Source organism: Chiloscyllium plagiosum, chromosome 43 (assembly GCF_004010195.1).
Source record: "Chiloscyllium plagiosum isolate BGI_BamShark_2017 chromosome 43, ASM401019v2, whole genome shotgun sequence".
Classification (NCBI taxonomy): domain Eukaryota; kingdom Metazoa; phylum Chordata; class Chondrichthyes; order Orectolobiformes; family Hemiscylliidae; genus Chiloscyllium; species Chiloscyllium plagiosum.
Window position 1 is genome coordinate 15,244,860 of NC_057752.1, and position 13,918 is coordinate 15,258,777.

The 13,918-nt window shown below is 52.7% G+C and overlaps 1 protein-coding gene across 5 annotated transcripts in view; it reads right to left on the reverse strand.

Moving 5' to 3' along the window:
- LOC122543404 (calcitonin gene-related peptide type 1 receptor-like) overlaps window positions 1-13,918 on the reverse strand; it is a 96,238-nt gene that overhangs the window by 55,329 nt on the left and 26,991 nt on the right. For all 5 annotated transcript variants that reach the window (XR_006310015.1, XM_043682109.1, XM_043682108.1 and 2 more), the window contains one exon: window positions 8,529-8,625. Coding sequence is in view for 4 of the 5 variants with exons in the window: in XM_043682109.1 (XP_043538044.1) it covers window positions 8,529-8,579 (51 nt within the window). In the remaining variant the exon portion in view is untranslated. The remainder of the gene's footprint in view (window positions 1-8,528; window positions 8,626-13,918) is intronic.

Genomic DNA, 13,918 nt, shown 5'->3' on the forward strand with positions numbered 1-13,918 from the left:
AACTGGACACGGTGCACAATGTGTGTCTGAAACTGAACTGGACACAGTGCTCAATGTGGGTCTGAAACTGAACTGGACACAGTGCTCAATGTGGGACTGACACTGAACTGGACACAGTGCTCAATGTGGAACTGACACTGAACTGGACACAGTGCTCAACGTGGAACTGACACTCAACTGGACACAGTGCTCAATGTGGGACTGAGACTGAATTGGACACAGTGCTCAATGTGGGATTGAGACTGAACTGGTCACGGTGCTCAATGTGGGACTGACACTGAACTGTACACAGTGCTCAATTTGGGACTGACAGACACTGAAACGGACACAGTGCTCAATGTGGGATTGACACTGAACTGGACCAAGTGCTCAATGTGGGACTGACACTGATTTTGACACAGTGCTCAATGTGTGACTGATACTGAACTGGACACAGTGCTCAATGTGGGACTGACAATGAACTGGACACAGTGCTCAATGTGGGACTGACACTGAACTGGACACAGTGCTCAATGTGGGATTGAGACTGAATTGGACACAGTGCTCAAAGTAGGCCTGAGACTGAACTGGACACAGTGCTCAAAATGGGACTGACACTGAACTGGACACAGTGCTCAATGTGGGACTGAGACTGAACTGGACACAGTGCTGAATGTGGGACTGATACTGAACTGGACACAGTGCTCAATGTGGGACTGACACTCAACTGGACACAGTGCTCAATGTGGGACTGACACTGTATTGGACACAGTGCTCAATGTGGGACTGACACTGAACTGGACACAGTGCTCAATGTGGGACTGACACTCAACTGGACACAGTGCTCAATGTGGGACTGACACTGTATTGGACACAGTGCTCAATGTGGGACTGACACTGAACTGGACACAGTGCTCAATGTGGGACTGACACTCAACTGGACACAGTGCTCGATGTGGGACTGACACTGAGTTGGACACACTGCTCAATGTGGGACTGAGACTGAACTGGACACAGTGCTCAATGTGGGACTGACACTGAACTGGACACACTGCTCAATGTGGGACTGACACTGAACTGGACTCAGTGCTTAAAATGGGACTGACACTGATCTGGACACACTGCTCAATGTGGGACTGAAACTGAATTGGATACAGAGCTCAATGTGGGACTGATACTGAACTGGACATCGTGCTCAAGGTGGGACTGACAGACACTGAAATAGACACAGTGCTCAATGTGGGACTGAGATTGAACTGGACACAGTGCTCAATGTGGGATTGGCACTGAACTGGACACAGTGCTCTATGTGGGATTGGCATTGAACTGGACCAAGTGCTCAATGTGGGACTGACACTGATTTGGACACAGTGCTCAATGTGTGACTGACACTGAACTGGACACAGTGCTCAATATGGGACTGACACTGAACTGGACACAGTGCTCAATGTGGGACTGAAACTGAACTGGACACAGTGCTCAATGTGGAACTGAAACTCAACTGGACACAGTGCTCGCTGTGGGATTGAGACTGAACTGGTCACGGTGCTCAATGTGGGACTGAGACTGAACTGGACACAGTGCTCAATATGGGACTGACACTGAACTGGACACAGTGCTCAATGTGGGACTGACACTGAACTGGACACAGTGCTCAATGTGGGACTGAGACTGAATTGGACGCAGTGCTCAATGTGGGATTGAGACTGAACTGGACACAGTGCTCAATGTGGAACTGACACTCAACTGGACACAGTGCTCAATGTGGGACTGAGACTGAATTGGACACAGTGCTCAATGTGGGATTGAGACTAAACTGGTCACGGTGCTCAATGTGGGACTGACACTGAACTGGACACAGTGCTCAATTTGGGACTGACACTCAACTGGACACAGTGCTCAATGTAGGACTGACACTGAACTGGACACAGTTCTCAAGGTGGGACTGACTGACACTGAAACGGACACAGTGCTCAATGTGGGATTGACACATAACTGGACCAAGTGCTCAATGTGGGACTGACACTGATTTTGACACAGTGCTCAATGTGGGACTGACACTGAACTGGACACAGTGCTCAATGTGGGACTGACACTGAGCTGGACACCGTGCTCAATGTGGGACTGATACTGAACTGGACACAGTGCTCAATGTGGGACTGACACTGATTTTGACACAGTGCTCAATTTGGGACTGACACTCAACTCGACACAGTGCTCAATGTGGGATAGAGACTGAACTGGACACAGTGCTCAATGTGGGATAGAGACTGAACTGGACACAGTGCTCAATGTGGGACTGACACTGAACTGGACACACTGCTCAATGTGGGACTGACACTGAACTGGACATAGTGCTCAATGTGGGACTGACACTGAACTGGACATAATGCTCAATTTGGGACTGACACTGAACTGGACACAGTGCTCAATGTGGGACTGACACTAATTTTGACACAGTGCTCAATTTGTGACTGATACCGAACTGGACACAGAGCTCAATGTGGGACTGACACTGAGCTGGACACAGTGCTCAATGTGGGACTGACACTGAGCTGGACACAGTACTCAATGTGGGACTGACACTGAACTGGACACAGTGCTCGCTGTGGGATTGAGACTGAACTGGTCACGGTGCTCAATGTGGGACTGAGACTGAACTGGACACAGTGCTCAATATGGGACTGACACTGATTTTGACACAGTGCTCAATTTGGGACTGACACTGAACTGGGCACAGAGCTCAATGTGGGACTGACACTGAACTGGACACAGTGGTCAAGGTGGGACTGATACTGAACTGGACACACCGGTCAAGGTGGGACTGATACTGGACTGGACACAGTGCTCAATGTGGGTCTGACACTGGACTGGACACACTGCTTAATGTGGGACTGACACTGAACTGGACACGATTCTCAATATGGGACTGATACTGAACTGGACATAGTGTTCAATGTGGGACTGACACTGGACTGGACACACTGCACAATGTGGGACTGAAACTGAATTGGATACAGAGCTCAATGTGGGACTGACACTGGACTGGACACAGTGCTCAATGTGGCACTGAAACTGAACTTGAGGCACTGCTCAACTTGGGACTGACACTGGACTGGACACAGTGCTAAATGTAGACTGAAACAGAACTGGACACAGTGCTCATTGTGGGACTGAAACTGAATTGGATGCAGAGCTCAATGTGGGACTGAAACTGAACTGGACACAGTGCTCAATGTAGGACTGAGACTGAACTGGACACAGTGCTCAATGTGGGACTGATACTGAACTAGACACAGTGCTCAATGTGGGACTGAGACTGAACTGGACACAGTGCTCATTGTGGGACTGATACTGAACTGGACACAGTGCTCAATGTAGGACTAAGACTGAACTGGACACAGTGCTCAATGTGGGACTGAGACTGAACTGGACACAGTGCTCAATGTAGGACTGACACTGAACAGGACACAATGCTCAATGTGGGACTGACACTGAACTGGACACAGTGCTCAAGGTGGGACTGATACTGAACTGGATACAGTGCTCAATGTGGGACTGATACTGAACTGGGCACAGAGCTCAATGTGGGACTGACACTGAACTGGACACAGTGCTCAATGTGGGACTGACACTGAACTGGATACAGTGATCAAGGTGGGACTGACACTGGACTGGACACACTGTTCAATCTGGGTCTGACACTGGACTGGACACACTGCTTAATGTGGGACTGACACTGAACTGGACACAATACTCAATCTGTGACTGATACTGAACTGGACATAGTGCTCAATTTGGGACTGACACTGGACTGGACACACTGTTCAATCTGGGTCTGACACTGGACTGGACACACTGCTTCATGTGGGACTTATACTGAACTGGACACAGTCCTTAATGTTGGACTGAAACTAATTTGGATATCGAGCTCAATGTGGGACTGATACTGAACTGGACATAGTGCTCAAGGTGGGACTGACTGACACTGAAATAGACACATTGCCCAATGTGGGACTGACACTTGAAGCAGCACATTGCTCAATGTGGGACTGAGATTGAACTGGACACAGTGCTCAATGTGGGATTGGCACTGAACTGGACACAGTGCTCAATGTGGGACTGACACTGATTTTGACACAGTGCTCAATGTGGGACTGAGACTGAACTGGACACAGTGCACAATGTGGGACTGAAACTGAACTGGACACAGTGCTCAATGTGGGACTGAAACTGAACTGGACACAGTGCTCAATGTGGGACAGATACTGAACTGGACACAGTGGTCAAGGTGGGACTGATACTGAACTGGAGGCACTGATCAATGTGGGACTGACACTGAACTGGACACACCGGTCAAGGTGGGACTGATACTGGACTGGACACAGTGCTCAATGTGGGCCTGACACTGGACTGGACACACTGTTTAATGTGGGACTGACACTGAACTGGACACGATTCTCAACCTGGGACTGATACTGAACTGGACATAGTGCTCAATGTGGGACTGACACTGGACTGGACACACTGCACAATGTGGGACTGAAACTGAATTGGATACAGAGCTCAATGTGGGACTTATACTGAACTGGACATAGTGCTCAAGGTGGGACTGACTGACAGTGAAATGGACACAGTGCACAATGTGGGACTGATACTGAACTGGACACAGTGCTCAATGTGGCACGGAAACTGAACTTGAGGCACTGCTCAATTTGGGACTGACACTGGACTGGACACACTGCACAATGTGGGACTGATACTGAACTGTACACAGTGCTAAATGTAGACGGAAACAGAACTGGACACAGTGCTCATTGTGGGACTGAAATTGAATTGGATGCAGAGCTCAATGTAGGACTGAAACTGAACGGGACACAGTGCTGAATGTGGGACTGAGACTGAACTGGACACAGTGCTCAATGTGGGACTGACACTGAACTGGGCACAGTGCTCAATGTGGGACTGACACTGAACTGGATACAGTGCTCAATGTAGGACTGAGACTGAACTGGACACAGTGCTCAATGTGGGACTGATACTGAACTGGACACAGTGCTCAATGTGGGACTGACACTGAACTGGACACAGTGCTCAATGTGGGACTGATACTGAACTGGACACAGTGCTCAATGTAGGACTGAGGCTGAACTGGACACAGTGCTCAATGTGGGACTGACACTGAACTGGACACACTGCTCAATTTGGGACTGATACTGAACTGGACACAGTACTCAATGTGGGACAGACACTGAACTGGATACAGTGATCAAGGTGGGACTGACACTGGACTGGACACACTGTTCAATCTGGGTCTGACACTGGACTGGACACCCTGCTTAATGTGGGACTGACACTGAACTGGACACAATTCTCAATCTGTGACTGATACTGAACTGGACATAGTGCTCATTTTGGGACTGACACTGGACTGGACACACTGCACAATGTGGGACTGACACTGAACTGGACATAATGCTCAATTTGGGACTGACACTGTACTGGACACAGTGCTTAATGTGGGACTGAAACTGAATTTGATACAGAGCTCAATGTGGGACTGATACTGAACTGGACATAGTGCTCAAGGTGGGACTGACTGACACTGAAATAGACACAGTGCTCAATGTGGGACTGAGATTGAACTGGACACAGTGCTCAATGTGGGATTGGCACTGAACTGGACCAAGTCTTCAATGTGGGACTGACACTGATTTTGACACAGTGATCAATGTGGTACTGATACTGAACTGGACACAGTGGTCAAGGTGGGAGTGATACTGAACTGGACACAGTGCTCAATGTGGGACAGATTCTGAACTGGACACAGTGCTCAATGTGGGACTGATACTGAACTGGACACAGTGGTCAAGGTGGGACTGATACTGAACTGGACACAGTGGTAAAGGTGGGACTGATACTGAACTGGACACACCGGTTAAGGTGGGACTGATACTGGACTGGACACACTGCACAATTTGGGACTGAAACTGAATTGGATACAGAGCTCAATGTGGGACCTATACTGAACTGGACATAGTGCTCAAGGTGGGACTGACTGACAGTGAAATGGACACAGTGCACAATGTGGGACTGACACTGAACTGGACACAGTGCACAATGTGGGACTGACACTGAACTGGACACAGTGCTAAATGTAGACTGAAACAGAACTGGACACAGTGCTCATTGTGGGACTGAAACTGAATTGGATGCAGAGCTCAATGTGGGACTGACACTGAACTGGACACAGTGCTCAATGTGGGACTGACACTGAACTGGATAGAGTGCTCAATGTGGAACTGACACTGAACTGGACACAGTGCTCAATGTGGGACTGACACTGAACTGGACACAGTTCTCAATGTGGGACTGACACTGAACTGGACACAGTTCTCAATGTTGGTCTGACACTTAACTGTACACACTGCTCAAAGTGGGACTGATAGTGAACTGGACACAGTGCTCAATGTTGTACTGACACTGAACTGGGCACAGTGCTCAAGGTGGGACTGAGACTGAACTGGACACACTGCTCAATGTTGTACTGACACTGAACTGGGCACAGTGCTCAATGTGGGACTGAGACTGAACTGGACACACTGCTCAATGTGGGACTGACACTGAACTGGACAGAGTGCTCAATGTGGAACTGACACTGAACTGGACACACTGCTCAATGTGGGACTGACACTGAACTGGACACAGTGCTCAATGTGGAACTGACACTGAACTGGACACAGTGCTCAAGGTGGGACAGACACTGAACTGGACACAGTACTCAATGTTGGTCTGACACTTAACTGGACACACTGCTCAAAGTGGGACTGATAGTGAACTGGACATAGTGCTCAAGGTGGGACTGAGACTGAACTGGACACACTGCTCAATGTTGTACTGACACTGAACTGGGCACAGTGCTCAATGTGGGGCTGACACTGAGCTGGAAGCAGTGCTCCATGTGGGACTGGGATTGAATTGACACAGTGCTCAATGTGGGACTGACACTGTACTGGACACTCTGCTCAATGTGGGATTGAGACTGAACTGGACACACTGTTCAATTTGGGACTGACACTGGACTGGACACAGTGCTCAATGCAGACTGAAACAGAACTGGACACAGTGCTCAAGGTGGGACTGACACTGAGCTGGACACAGTGCTCAAGGTGGGACTGACACTGAACTGGACACAGTTCTCAATGTTGGTCTGACACTTAACTGGACACAGTGCTCAAAGTGGGACTGATAGTGAACTGGACATAGTGCTCAAGGTGGGACTGACAGTGAACTGGACACAGTGCTCAATGTGGGATGACACTGAATTGGACACAGTGCTCAATGTGGGGTGACACTGAACTGGACAGTGCTCTGTGGGGAATGACAGTGAACTGTACTCAGTAGATACATTAGGGCTGCCACTGAACTTGACACAGTATTCAAGGAGGGACTGAGACTGAATTGGACAAAAACACTCAATGTGGATAATACAGAAGTGGACACAGTGTTCAATGTGGGGCTGCCACTAAATTGGACACAGTGCTCAATGTAGGGTTCATACAGGCCTGGACGCAGTGCATAATGTGGAACGGACACAGAACTGGACACAGTGCTCAATGAATAGGATACAGTGCTCATTGTGAGACTGACACTGAACAGGACATAGTGTTTAACGTGGGACTGATACTGAGCTGGATACAGTTCTCAATTTGGGACTGACCCTGAACTGGACACAATTCTGCTTCACTTCCGCTTTGAACACTGTGTCCTGTTCAGTGTGAGTCCAAATTGAACATTCTGCCCAGTTCTGTGTCTGTTCCACGCTGAGCACTGTGCCCCGTTTGCTTTCCGTTCCATATTGAGCAGTGTCCAGTTTTATTTCAATGGCACATTGTTCCCGATGCCATTTCAGGCTGCATGTTGTCCTGCTGTCCAGTTGTATTTAATGACACCAAGTCACATATAACACTTCGAAATTAGCCAAATCGAGATTGTGTTGAGAAGAACCTTAACAGATGTCCTCTGTCTCAGAGATCTGAACACTGGAGCAAAACAGAGATCTGAATTTTTCAACCTGGGCCGGAAGTGATCACATAAGCAGTGACCCTCATCGAATGATCATTGCATCATTCATTGGAATTGAAGGAGCAAATATAGACTACGTCTTCAAATTCCATTGCTAGAGCAGCACAACAAACACAGGCTGAAACGAGTGAACAGTTCATTTTACTTTGATATTGAAAGTACTGCTTTACACAGCTGGTAATTGACACCCTGATGCAGGGAGTGTTCACAAGGAACAGAGAATCATCGACAGCACAACTCGACCGTGCTTTTGGATGATCGCATGACCTTTCCGTGTGGAGGAATCTCAAAGGGCTTTTCATGCCTTTGCATGCCTTTCAATCGAATCAGTCTGACCTGCAATAAGTGTGATATCTTTGCTTGACATTTGTCGGTCAGATGTAACAGTTATATTTCATAACGGATTCTCAATCTTAGTGAATAGTAGTATGAGAATATGGATTTGAAAGTGTATATTGTCCTACCTGTGAGAGCATCAGAGTCATGAAGAAGCTGAAGATCGCAATTCCGTTCATAGTTTCGGATGGTCTTTACACAATTGCGGAGACCTCCACTGGCACACTAGGAATAAAGTGAAAAGTGGAGAGTGAGAGCTGCCCAGCTGCTCAGTCTGTGTATCAATTATCCAGTGGTGTGGCAAGGACCTGCAGTAGATACGGAACGCCTGGCGAGATTTCAGGTTTCAATTCCCTGCCCAAGCAGTAACCTCCATGCAGACTTGAGACTGAAATGGGCAGTTCTGAGAATCAATTGACAACTTGACAATCAGGTCACAAGGATTGAAAATCTCATGACAAGGACCTTGGAATTTAGGAAATCTTCATTAAAATGTTATGGTAATCATGGTGTGGCTGGAAAGAGCGACAATGCTAAGGGAGTGCCACACTGTTGGAGGGTCAGTACTGAGGGCGTGCTGCACTGTCAGTGGGTCAGTGCTGAGGGAGTGCCGCACTGTCGGAGGGTCACTGCTGAGGGAGTGCTGCACTGTCAGAGGGTCAGTACTGAGGTAGTGCTGCACTGTTGGAGGATCAGTACTGAGGGAGTGCCGCACTGTTGGAGGATCAGTACTGAGGCAGTGCCACCCTGTCGGAGGGTCAGTGCTAAGGCAATGCCGCACTGTCGGAGAGTCAGTGCTGAGGCAGTGCCGCACTGTCGGAGTGTCACTAATGAGGGAGTGCCGCACTGTCGGAGGGTCAGTGCTGAGGGAGTGCCGCACTGTTGGAGGATCAGTACTGAGGGAGTGCCGCACTGTTGGAGGATCAGTACTGAGGCAGTGCCGCACTGTCGGAGGGTCAGTGCGGAGGTAGAGCTGCGCTGTCAGAGGGTCAGTGCTGAGGGAGTGCCGCACTGTCAGAGGGTCAGCACTGAGGGAATGCCGCACTGTCAGAGGGTCAGTACTGAGGGAGTGCCGCACTGTCGGAGGGTCAGTGCTGAGGGAGTGCAGCACTGTAGGAGGGTCAGTGCAGATGGAGTGCCGCACTGTCAGAGTGTCAGTGCTGAGTGCGTGCCGCACTGTTAGAGGATCACCACTGAGGCAGTGCCACACTGTCGGAGGGTCAGTGCAGAGGTAGCGCTGCACTGTCAGTGGGTCAATACTGAGGCTGTGCTGCACTGTCAAAGGGACAGTGCTGAGGGAGTGCTGCACTGTCAGTGGGTCTGTGCTGAGGGAGTGCAGCAATGTCGGAGGGACAGTATTGAGGGGGTGCTGCACTGCCAGAGGGTCAGTACTGAGGGCGTGCCGCATTGTCGGAGGGTCAGTGCTGAGGGAGTGCCGCACTGTCAGAGGGTCAGTACTGAAGCAGTGCTGCACTGTCAGAGGGTCAGTGCTGAGGGAGTGCCGCACTGTCAGAGGGTCAGTGCTGAGAGACTGCTGCAACGTCGGAGGGCCAGTGCTGCGGGTGGGCCACACTGTCAGGGTGTCAGTGCTGAGGGAGTGCAGCACTGTCGGAGGATCTGTGCTGAGTAAGTGCTGCACTGTCAGAGACTAAGGGCTGAGGCAGTGCTGCACTGTTGGAGGGTCAGTGATGAGGCAGTGCCGCACTGTCAGAGGGACGGTGCTGAGGGAGTGCCGCAATGTAGGAGGGTCAGTGATGAGGGAGTGCTGCACTGTCAGTGGGTCAGTACTGAGGGCGTGCTGCACTGTCGGAGGGTCAGGGCTGAGGCAGTGCCGCACTGTCAGAGGGTCAGGGCTGAGGGAGTGCTGCACTGTCAGAGGGTCAGTGCTGAGGCAGTGCCGCACTGTCAGAGGGTCAGTGCTGAGAGACTGCTGCAACGTCGGAGAGCCAGTGCTGCGGGTGGGCCGCACTATCAGGGTGTCAGTGCTGAGGGAGTGCAGCACTGTCGGAGGATCTGTGCTGAGTGAGTGCTGCACTGTCAGAGACTCACGGCTGAGGCAGTGCCGCACTGTCGGAGGGTCAGGGCTGAGGGAGTGCCACACTGTCGGAGGGTCAGTGCTGAGGGAGTGCCACACTCTCAGAGGGTCAGTACTGAGGCAGTGCTGCACTGTCGGAGAGGCAGTGCTGAGGCAGTGCCGCACTGTCGTAGGGTCAGTGCAGAGGCAGTGCCGCACTGTCAGAGGGTCAGTACTGAGGCAGTGCTGGACTGTCAGAGGGTCAGTGCTGAGGGAGTGCTGCACTGTTGGAGGATCAGTGCTGAGGGAGTGCCGCACTGTTGGAGGATCAGTACTGAGGCAGTGCCGCACTGTCGGAGGGTCAATGCGGAGGTAGTGCTGCGCTGTCAGAGGGTCAGTGCTGAGGGAGTGCCGCACTGTCAGAGGGTCAGTACTGAGGGAGTGCCGCACTGTCAGAGGGTAAGTGCTGAGGGAGTGCCGCACTGTCGGAGGGTCAGTGCTGAGGCAGTGCTGCACTGTCAGTGGGTCAATACTGAGGCTGTGCTGCACTGTCAAAGGGACAGTGCTGAGGGAGTGCTGCACTGTCAGTGGGTCTGTGCTGAGGGAGTGCAGCAATGTCGGAGGGACAGTATTGAGGGCATGCTGCACTGCCGGAGGGTCAGTACTGAGGGCGTGCCGCATTGTCGGAGGGTCAGTGCTGAGGGAGTGCCGCACTGACAGTGCGTCAGTGCTGAGGGAGTGCAGCAATGTCGGAGGGAGAGTACTGAGGGTGTGCTGCACTGCCAGAGGGTCAGTACTGAGGGAGTGCAGCACTGTTGGAGGGTCAGTGTTAAGGATGTGCCGCACTGTCGGAGGGTCAGTACTGAGGGAGCGCTGCACTGTCAGTGGGTCACTGCTGAGAAACTGCTGTAATGTCGGAGGGCCAGTGCTGCGGGTGGGCCGCACTCTCGGTGGGTCAGTGCTGAGGGATTGCAGCACTGTCGGAGCGTCAATGCTGAGGGAGTGCCGCACAGTCAGAGGGTCAATACTGAGGCTGTGCTGTACTGTCAGAGGGTCAGTGCTGAGAGAGTGCCGCACTGTTGGAGGATCAGTACTGAGGCAGTGCCGCAGTGTCAGAGGGTCAGTGCTGAGGGAGTGCCGCACTGTCAGAGGGTCAGTGCTGAGGGAGTGCTGCACTGTCAGAGGGTCAATACTGAGGGAGTGCAGCAATGTCGGAGGGACAGTAATGAGGGTTTGCTGCACTGTCAGAGGGTCAGTGCCGAGAGAGTGTCGTACAGTTGGAGGATCAGTGCTGAGGGAGTGCTGCATTGTCAGAGGGTCGGTACTGAGGCAGTGCCGCACTGTCAGAGGGTCAGTACTGAGGGAGTGCTGCACTGTTGGAGGGTCAGTGTTGAGGGTGTGCCGCACTGTTGGAGGAGTGCCGCACTGTCAGAGCGTCAGTAATGAGGGAGTGCCGCACTCTCGGTGGGTCAGTGCTGAGGGAGTGCCACACTGTCAGAGGGTCAGTGCTGAGGCTGTGCCGCACTGTTGGAGGGTCAGCACTGAGGTAGTGCCGCACTGTCGGAGGGTCAGTACTGAGGGAGTGCCACACTGTCAGAGGGTCAGTGCTGAGGCAGTGCCACACTGTCAGAGGGTCAGTACTGAGGACGTACCGCACTGTCGGTGGGTCAGGGCTGAGGGAGTGCCGCATTGTCAGAGACTCAGGACTGAGGCAGTGCCGCACTGTTGGAGGGTCAGTGCTGAGGCAGTTCTGCACTGTCGGAGAGTCAGTGCTGAGGCAGTGCTGCACTGTCTGAGAGTCAGTGCTGAGGGAGTGTCGGACTGTTGTTGGGTCAGTACTGAGGGAGTGCTGCACTGTAGGAGGGTCAGTGATGAGGGTGTGCCGCACTGTCCTTGGGTCAGTGCTGCGGGAGTGCAGCACTGTAGGATCAGTGATGACGGTGTGCCGCACTGTCGGAGGGTCAGTGCTGAGGGAGAGCCACACTGTCCGAGGGTCAGTTCTGAGGGAGTGTTGCACTGTCAGAGGGTCAGTACTGAGGGAGTGCTGCACTATCGGAAGGTCAAGGCTGAGGCTGTGCCGCACTGTCGGAGGGTCAGTACTGAGGGAGTGTTGCACTGTCAGAGGGTCAGTGCTGAGGGAGTGCCGCACTGTTAGAGGATCACCACAGAGTCTGTGCCGCACTGTCGGAGGGTCAGTACTGAGGGAGTGTTGCGCTGTTGGAGGGCCAGTCCTGTGGGAGTGCCGCACTGTCAGAGGGTCAGTACTGAGGAAGTTCCGCACTGTCAGAGGGTCAGTGCTGAGGGAGTGTCGCACTGTCAGAGGGTCAGTGCTGAGGGAGTGCCGCACTGTCAGAGGGTCAGTGCTGAGAGACTGCTGCAACGTCGGAGAGCCAGTGCTGCGGGTGGGCCGCACTGTCAGGGTGTCAGTGCTGAGAGAGTGCAGCACTGTCGGAGGATCTGTGCTGAGTGAGTGCTGCGCTGTCAGAGACTCAGGGCTGAGGCAGTGCCGCACTGTTGGAGGGTCAGTGCTGTGGCAGTGCCGCACTGTCAGAGGGACAGTGCTGAGGGAGTGCCGCACTGTCAGAGGGACAGTGCTGAGGGAGTGCCGCACTGTCGGAGGGTTAGTGCTGAGGGAGTGCAGCACTGTTGGAGGGTCAATGCTGAGGGAGTGCCGCACTGTCAGTGGGTCAGTACTGAGGGCGTGCTGCTCTGTCGGAGGGTCAGTGCTGAGGGAGTGCCACACTGTCGGAGAGTCAGTTCTGAGGGAGTGCCGCACTGTCGGAGGGTCAATGCTGAGGTCGTGCCGCACTGTCAGAGGGTCAGTGCTGAGGGAGTGCAGCAATGTCGGAGGGACAGTACTGCGGGTGTGCCGCACTGTCGGAGGGTCAGTACTGAGGGAGCGCTGCACTGTCAGTGGGTCACTGCTGAGAAACTGCTGTAATGTCGGAGGGCCAGTGCTGCGGTTGGGCCGCACCCTCGGTGGGTCAGTGCTGAGGGAGTGCCACACTGTCAGAGGGTCAGTGCTGAGGGATTGCAGCACTGTCAGAGCGTCAATGCTGAGGGAGCGCCGCACTGTCGGAGGGTCAATGCTGAGGGAGTGCCACACTGTCGGAGGGTCAGTACTGAGGGTGCGCTGCACGGTCAGTGGGTGACTGCTGTGAAACTGCTGCAATGTCGGAGGGCCAGTGCTGCGGGTGGGCCGCTCTCGTAGTGGGTCAGTGCTGAGGGAGTGCCACACTGTCAGAGGGTAAGTGCTGAGGCAGTGCCGCACTATTGGAGGGTTGCTGCTGAGGCAGTGCCGCACTATCGGAGGGTTGCTGCTGAGGCAGTGCCGCACTGTCGGACGATCAGTACTGAGGGAGTGCCACACTGTCGGAGGGTCAGTGCTGAGGGAGTGCTGCACTGTCAGAGGGTCAGTGCTGAGGCAGTGCCGCACTATCGGAGGGTTGCTGCTGAGGGAGTGCCGCACTGTCGGAGGGTCAGTGCTGAGGGAGTGCAGCGCTG